The sequence below is a fragment of the Coregonus lavaretus genome (assembly GCF_964263955.1).
Source record: "Coregonus lavaretus genome assembly, chromosome: 9".
Classification (NCBI taxonomy): domain Eukaryota; kingdom Metazoa; phylum Chordata; class Actinopteri; order Salmoniformes; family Salmonidae; genus Coregonus; species Coregonus lavaretus.
Window position 1 is genome coordinate 7,813,956 of NC_139996.1, and position 8,981 is coordinate 7,822,936.

At 41.7% G+C, this 8,981-nt stretch overlaps 1 protein-coding gene across 1 annotated transcript in view; it reads left to right on the plus strand.

Annotated features, from left to right (window-relative positions):
* Window positions 1–8,628, plus strand: part of LOC311134852 (neuronal cell adhesion molecule-like) — a gene marked incomplete at both ends in the record, with an annotated part of 41,722 nt that extends 33,094 nt beyond the window's left edge. The window contains 4 exons of the mRNA XM_084168629.1: window positions 1,771–1,929; window positions 2,977–3,108; window positions 3,261–3,339; window positions 8,382–8,628. Of these exons, the coding sequence (XP_084024755.1) occupies window positions 1,771–1,929; window positions 2,977–3,108; window positions 3,261–3,339; window positions 8,382–8,628 (617 nt within the window). The remainder of the gene's footprint in view (window positions 1–1,770; window positions 1,930–2,976; window positions 3,109–3,260; window positions 3,340–8,381) is intronic.
* Between the last annotated feature and the right edge of the window lie 353 nt (window positions 8,629–8,981).

Below are 8,981 nucleotides of genomic sequence, written 5' to 3' on the forward strand. Positions count from 1 at the left end.
GCACAAACCTAATAACACACAGTAAAAAGCAGCAGAAACAGTCTAAAACAGGGATGGGCAACTCCAGTGCTCGGGGGCCGGAGTGCTGTCACACTTTTTCCCCATCCCTTGCAAACACAGCTGATTTAAACTAATTGCGTTCCTAACTGAATATCATGATTAGTTGATTATTGGAGTCAGGTGTGTTAGCTGGGGCTGAGGCAAAAGTGTGACACCAATCAGGCCCCCGAGGACTGGAGTTGCCCATCCCTGGTCTAAAAGGACTTGGCTGCAATAATTACAAGGACTTTTCAAGCACCAAATTGAGGAAATGTTCAAGGGAGGCCTATCTTCAAGGTAGGCTTATTCCAGTACATGAATTTCTGAGCTCCAAATTCAAGTTCAAGTAGGTTACTTCAATCCCCTTGTATTGTTTAAAATTGCAGGTGTAACATGGAAAACCAAAATGTATTTGTCATGTTATTTCATTACCAGATTATATTGTGAAGAAACCCACTAGGCTATATAATTTGTTGTCATTATATCCAGAATAATTAATAGGAATAGCGTTGGGTGTTGCGCAATAGTCTATACTACACAATTGCGAACAGTAGACTCTGTGTCCAATCCGAGGCACAAAAACATAGGAAAACATGAACACATTACCTTGATGCTTTCTCTGTTAAATCTAACGAGACCCTGCTGTAAATCAAGCAGACAACAACAGATGATCAACATCAATTCGCTAGGGATATTAGATCCAACGTGGATCCAGGCACAACTGTCTTCACCGGCGTAACGAATGAGACACCAAAATATTCCTTGAAATCACCTTTTTTTTCCAGCACTTGGGCTGTTGTAGCTTCACATGCGCTATCACAACAGCTGTTCTTCACTTGACTGTCATTCAGGAAATTCCTTCCTGGATCAGATGATGATGTGTAAAAATATCATGGCATAACTAATCAGCTGGACACCAAATGCGCATCCGACAAGTATTATGCATAATTATTGAAGAACTACGTTAATGACAGTATCAATTTAGGTTTTAAGTATCAAGGTAAGGTGACTCTTTTGGTTAGAAGCATTCGATTTAGCGATCGCATTTATTATTTTGGATTTGTGTGCCCATGAAAACTGTTTTCACACCGTAACATAACATTTCTGAGATCTCTATACAAAGAACTGTCCGACAGCTGGATCCAGGATTCTTACAGGGTTAAAGTTCAATGTCTAATTTAATGATATAACGACAACTTACACTGCCATGAATGCAAGGACAGAAAGGTCGTGTTTTATGTCACATTATTTTGAACAAATTGGTCAAGACACCAACCATGATAAAGGATTAAACATAGGTTTTAAATCAACTCGTGAATTGTATTGAATATAGCTATGATCCCCCATATATGTTAATGTAATGACATGAAAAAAAATTGTAGCTTATTATCAATGTAGCTGTAGCAAGTTGCCCAGTGTAGGAAATCCTCACTGCTACCCTAGTTTATAGAAAGACCCATTTACACAATTAGTGATATCTAATATTGATATGATAGCTGCCAGTTCATGACACAAGATAAAACCATCCCTGCATGAAACTCCATAGCCCATCCCAACGTTGTTATAATGTCAGGTGTACGGTGCACATATTAGGACATTAACAATGTTAGTCTAACTAACTATGGTAGTCCTAATATGTGCACCGTACATTTTGACTATGATGGATGTCCTAAAATGTGCACCAGACAGACAAACATCTTTCAAAGCACCTTTCTTCCTGCAACTCTCTAGGTGAAGAGGACTGGCAGAAAGAGTATGTAAATTGCTCTCAGGCCTATGTGCTGAAGGGCTTAAAGGAGGGCCTGTCCTATAGGGTACGCGTGGTTGCCAAGGGTCACGACGACCAAGCGGTGCTCCACCAATCAGAGGAGCTTTTGGTGACCGTTCCAGGTGAGGCAGCACGCGATTGGCAGGTCGTCACCTGCGCCGCCCGGCCTCACCTTGCCTTGCCCTGTGTTGCTGTAGAGATTGTGAAACATTGTTTGGTATGCTAGATGTGTTATTCTCTACTGCTCAGGCACCTGTTCAGTAGGAATACGGTCCAGTTTATTAACAGTATATCTGTTGTTGTGGTCATTCTAATGGAAACGTACGGTAGGCATGTTCAGTAGAGATGTAGACGTGGTAGTTTTCTGACCTGCATGATGTCCTCCTGTCTGTATATGTGTGTTTTGTTAGAAGTTAAGAACACAGGTTTTGTTTTCCTGGAGAGGCGTACAGTAAGAGCATTTTCATAAAGATGATGGATATCATTCACATAATGTAGAAGACGGATGTGTAACTGTCTAATTATCCACCTGATTGTCTTTCCTTCTGTGGTTAACTTTTGTTTTTTTTGGAACGTCTGTGTATGTGTGTGTGTGTGTGTGTGTGTGTGTGTGTGTGTGTGTGTGTGTGTGTGTGTGTGTGTGTGTGTGTGTGTGTGTGTGTGTGTGTGTGTGTGTGTGTGTGTCTGAGAGTGAAAGGAATAAAGAGCATTAGAAAAGAAGTGAATGTTGTTTACCTCACGTACTGTAGAAGTCAAGCTGTTAACCATCATTAACACTCTCTGTAATATCCACAGCTGAGATGTTTAACATAACTATCAACAACAACAACAACAACAACAACATAACATCACTAACATAACAACTGTCTGTTACAGTAACACTGTGTAACAATTTCCAAACAATATGTACAAAAAAAATATATTGCTCACAAAGGGTTCTCTGGAAACCTATGTCCATACTATCCTGTACTTATGTTTTATTGGTCCATATCTACTTTAGGAGCTGTCATTACAATATGCTAATAATGAGGAGTTAACATAACTAAACGTTATTGTCCATTACATTTTCATTATATTACAGTATAGGAACAAGGTTACCTTCCTAATTTAAAGCAACCAGGCCAGTCACTAACGGTCATGTTCTCTTCCTCCCCTCGCTGCCTGACCAGCTGTACCATCCAGACAGGTGGACATCGCCACCCAGGGATGGTTCATCGGTCTGATGTGTGCCATCGCTCTCCTCATCCTCATCCTCCTCATCATCTGCTTCATCAAGAGGAACAAGGGAGGCAAATACCCAGGTGGGTGATACAATCACACATGTAAAGGCAGACACGCACGCACACACGCACACACACACACACACACACACACACACAAACACACTCACTTCCGTCTCCACATCCATCACCTAGAGGTCATAGTAACAGACCCATTTGCTCTCTGTCCCTAGTGAAAGAAAAAGAGGACGCTCACACAGACCCAGAGTTCCAGCCCATGAAAGAGGATGACTGTACTTTTGGGGAATACAGGTGAGAAACGTGACTCTGTCCTCTGGAGCCCATGGGCCAAGATCCTGCCCTAAGCCCAACAACCCCACCAAGTCCCCGCTCCCTCCTCTGACCTGGTTCCTCTCAGATGGGCACGAGCCCCCCCGCCCCCCCCATCCTACTAACAGCTGACCTCCAACTGCTGGGCCTCAGACCTCCATTGGACCAGCATCGTTCTAACAGGGATTCTAGCAGTGCAGCCCTTTGGAGCTACACAGTAAAGCACAAGCCTGTTCTCATGGAAGAAGTTGGGACAGGGTCAGGGATGGGGTCAGGGACGGGGTCAGGGATGGGGACGGGATCAGGGTCAGGGACGGGGACGGGGAAGGGATTCTTCTCTGCTTAGTGTGTTGGTGGCTTGTGTGCCCACCCACCAGATTGATATTGTAGTGTGTTTGACTGTGTTGCGTCATTCGAGAAGCAGGATATACAGTATTATTCAGGTCTAAGTTTTAGTTTTTTCTAGCTTTTAAAAACTTTCCCTAGGACTGTCAGGAAAATGTGCAGTATTCAGTTGCAGCATCCCAAACTGGCATGCGTAGATACTGTACCTGCCCCATTAATGTCTAATTTCTAACCAAATGAATCCCTTGTAACGAGTACATTATGCGTATCAATATAGCTATTCTATTATATAATATACGTGCTTAGTAAATTAATGTTTGCATACATAAGCATACATACAGTGAGGACACTCATCCCAGTCCATATTAGCTCTTACTATCTGCAGTAATCTAGATATGCTTGCAATAGCATCCTCTAACTATCTGCAGTAATCTGGATATGCTTGCAATAGCATCATCTAACTATCTGCAGTAATCTGGATATGCTTGCAATAGCATCCTCTAACTATCTGCAGTAATCTAGATATGCTTGCAATAGCATCATCTAGTAATGTTTCTAGACTGCTTGCTTTTCCAACCAACCATGCAGATATTAATTAATAATATTATATTAAGAACATTGAAGCACTTTATGTATGTATAGCGTTTTGGAAACATTATTTTGTACTGGTCCAGCTTTTTTCCAATTTATATGATGGGTTTTGTTTTAATATTTGATATTATTACTTTTTTGTATCATATATTTAAACCTAAATATGTTATATAATATACATGATATGCTGTGATACATACATCTATAGATTATGGATATATAATGTTGTCTGATGTGCATGGTGTGATGAAGATCTTATATGAAACTCACTGTAGGCAATAATGTCTTAGATGAAATCCTAGATATGTACAGTATATGTAATCCAGTATGAAGCTATCAGCATGTTGGAGGGACGTGGCCAGCACTGAGAGTACTGTCAGTTTTAGGGCTAAAAGGATGCTGTTTATATTGTCCACATCATAACTCTATCTAGTTTATGATCATAACATGAGAGAAACCCTAATAAGTCCATTAAAATAAGAAAAAAATTGACAATATAACAGAGTTTATACTGTTCAAATAACGAGTATTAGACAATATATCACAAGGCTAAATGTATGATATAAAGTGCCTTTGTGAAGAGATATCATACTTTCCATCCATGCCATTATTCCAACCAAGGTGGACTGGAGCTTTATGTCAATAAAGACATACCAACCTAACTCTAATGAGCTGTTCTGGTGTGACTACAGGCTTACATAACAACCTACAGTGCCTTGCAAAAGTATTCATCCCCCTTGGCATTTTTCCTATTTTGTTGCATTACAACCTGTAATTTAAATGGATTTTTATTTGGATTTCATGTAATGGACATGCACAAAATAGTCCAAATTGGTGAAGTGAAAAAAAAAAGAAAGACTTGTTTAGTTAAATAAAGTCCTCCTGTGTGCAATCTAAGTGTCACATGATCTGTCACTTGATCACAGTATATATACACCTGTTCTGAAAGGCCCCAGAGTCTGCAACACCACTAAGCAAGGGGCACCACCAAGCAAGCGGCACCATGAAGACCAAGGAGCTCTCCAAACAGGTCAGGGACAAAGTTGTGGAGAAGTACAGATCAGGGTTGGGTTATAAAAAAATATCAGAAACTTTGAACATCCCACGGAGCACCATTAAATCCATTATAAAAAAAATTGAAATAATATGTCACCACAACAAACCTGCCAAGAGAGGGCCGCCCACCAAAACTCACGGACCAGGCAAGGAGGGCATTAATCAGAGGGGCAACAAAGAGACCAAAGATAACCCTGAAGGAGCTGCAAAGCTCCACAGCGGAGATCAGAGTATCTGTCCATAGGACCACTTTAAGCCGTACACTCCACAGAGCTGGGCTTTACAGAAGAGTGGCCAGAAAAAAGCAAACACGTTTGGTGTTCGCCAAAAGGCATGTGGGAGACTCCCCAAACATATGGAAGAAGGTACTCTGGTCAGATGAGACTAAAATTGAGCTTTTTGGCCATCAAGGGACACGCTATATCTGACGCAAACCCAACTCCCCTCATCACCCCGAGAACACCATTCCCACAGTGAAGCATGGTGGTGGCAGCATCATGCTGTGGGGATGTTTTTCATCGGCAGGGACTGGGAAACTGGTCAGAATTGAAGGAATGATGGATGGCGCTAAATACAGGGAAATTCTTGAGGGAAACCTGTTTCAGTCTTCCAGAGATTTGAGACTGGGACGGAGGTTCACCTTCCAGCAGGACAATGACCCTAAGCATACTGCTAAAGCAACACTCAAGTGGTTTAAGGGGAAGCATTTAAGTGTCTTGGAATGGCCTAGTCAAAGACCAGACCTCAAGCCAAATGAGAATCTGTGGTATGACTTAAAGATTGATGTACACCAGCTGAACCCATCCAACTAGAGGGAGCTGGAGCTGTTTTGCATTGAAGAATGGGCAAAAATCCCAGTGGCTAGATGTGCTAAGCTTATAGAGACATACCCCAAGAGACTTGCAGCTGTAATTACTGAAAAATGTGGCTCTACAAAGTATTGACTTTGGGGGGGGGGGGTGAATAGTTATGCACGCTCAAGTTTTATTTATTTATTTGTTTGTTTCACAAGAAAAAATATGTTGCATCTTCAAAGTGGTAGGCATGTTGTGTAAATCAAATGATACAAACCCCCCCCCCCCCCAAAAAAAAACCAATTTTAATTCCAGGTTGTAAGGCAACAAAATAGGAAAAATGCCAAGGGGGCGGGGGAATACTTTCGCAAGGCACTGTCCATACTGCTATGTTAGGATGGGTGTGTGGGTGCTCTATGCTTAGACACAGAAGGGTACAGTAAAACACAGATATAAAACACTGATGGGTTACCAAGTGTACAAGATACAAGTCAGTCTAGTCTCTAGTCTACAGAACTAGTTCTGTCTACAGATGAAAACATTATTCCCATTTTAAAACGTAGTAAAATGTAGTCCTTAGTAGCTCAGCTGGTAGAGCATGGCGTTTGCAACGCCAGGGTTGTGGGTTCGATTCCCACGGGGGGCCCAGTATGAAAATGTATGCACTCACTAACTGTAAGTCGCTCTGGATAAGAGCGTCTGCTAAATGACGTAAATGTAAAATACTCTCAATTCTGCCATGACAGGATCTATTTATACTCATAGCATATATAGCAATCCCCTGTGTGTGTGTGTGTGTGTGTGTGTGTGTGTGTGTGTGTGTGTGTGTGTGTGTGTGTGTGTGTGTGTGTGTGTGTGTGTGTGTGTGTGTGTGTGTGTGTGTGTGTGTGTGTGTGTGTGTGTGTGTGTGTGTGTGTGTGTGTGTGTGTGTGTGTGTGGATGAGGAGTTAGTGGTTATATAGCTCTCCCTCTGATCATTCTATATGTTCTTCCTGCACTGTGTATTGGGGGATGTAGGTGTCAGGCAAGGTAAGGAAGGGTACTGCTAGTTGTCAGGCAAGGTAAGGCAAGGTAAGGAAGGGTACTGCTAGGTGTCAGGCAAGGTAAGGAAGGGTACTGCTAGGTGTCAGGCAAGGTAAGGAAGGGTACTGCTAGGTGTCAGGCAAGGTAAGGCAGGGTACTGCTAGACTAGCATGAGAGGAGGAACCAAAGGGGTGATATCTGTTATATAAACAGTAACTAAAGCCACTTGGAGAAAAAGGCCTGCTGTAAAAACCATCACAGGGTTACACCACTGTCCTTATATGTCTTCTAAACGGTCATGAACTGTCATAAAGCCTACATAGTGATATCGTAACATATCATAGTAATTTTTTTTCTGCCATATGCAGTGATTTCCATAATGTAACTGCAGTTAGATTTTATCCTGATTACGTTAGTTATTTTCATGTGTGATATAAGCTGACATAACCTGTTATGAATGGTAATAACAGGTGTAATTAATTATTAATGATCATTATGAAAGCTTTATGAAGGAGCGTTCACCTGCTATTCACTGTCATGAATCATAACCTCACATTGATTTCATTGTTGACTAACTAATGCTCAAAGAAAGCATTCTTTGCTGTTTCTTCATTTGTTTGCAAAATTGTGATAATGTGTATTTTTTGCTTTGGGGCATTTCATATCATTGCCTTGGATTTTCTGTTTTTCATTGCAACCTTTGTTGGTGAGAAAAGTTGATGTCCAGCAACACAGTACATATGTATTATTTTCCACCTCATGTTATGGTTTCAGGGGGAATTTGGAACAGGTATGATTTTGCTTGAATTTCCCTGTTGCGTGATGGAACCAACTAATCGCTCATGTCTACCATTTTTTTTAGACTTGGGGCAAAGTAAATTTCGCTACAGAAAATGAATCTGCTGCAGTGGACAGACATGTTAATGACTATCAGAAGTAGTACTATTTAAGTAAACATTTGAGTATTTATACAATATTATCATAAGTAACTAAAATTGTAGATTGGTGGGATAGATCAATGGATCAGGCCTTAGGCTATCCTACTTTCAATATTAATAAGGAAATTACAAAACTACCAAAGGTAATTTCACCTGGGTAACCAAAGTAAAATGAATTGGCGGCCCTTCAGCGCTCCATCTAAAAAAATGGCCATGCACTAAACTCATTTTTTACCTCATCCTGTCATCATAACACCTGCATGTCCTTTTCTCCTAGTGACACTGAGGACCATAAGCCGTTAAAAGGGAGCCGCACACCTTCTTACAGGACGGTGCACAGGGACAACAGTGACGAAAGTTTAGTTGACTATGGCGGCGATGGCGGAGACGCACAGTTCAACGAGGATGGGTCTTTTATTGGACAGTATAGTGGAAATAGCTCCACCAGGGAAACTGCTGTGGGTCACGAGCACTCTGAGGCCCCCTCCCCGGTTAATACAACCGCTATGAATTCCTTTGTGTAGCCAGTCAACCGGTCAGCCAGGCCACTAGGTGGCGCTACATTATATTGAACTTTTTGTGTGTCGGCAGAAAAATGGACAGCCAGGCCACTAGGCGGCATTGCAGATACTGATATTTTTTGGGTAGTTAATTAGACGTTTATCCTCCCAGCCTATAGGAGACGCTGCGGTGACTGTTCCATCCCCCATCTCACAGGGCTGTCCAATCACATCATTGTGTGGCTTATCATCATCATCATCACATGCCCCACCCATCTGCACCCAGAACCACCTATGAGAACCACACTACTGTCACAGACACATAAGAGACACATTGGAGATACTAGATACTCCTGGAGGACTACGATTCTAATACA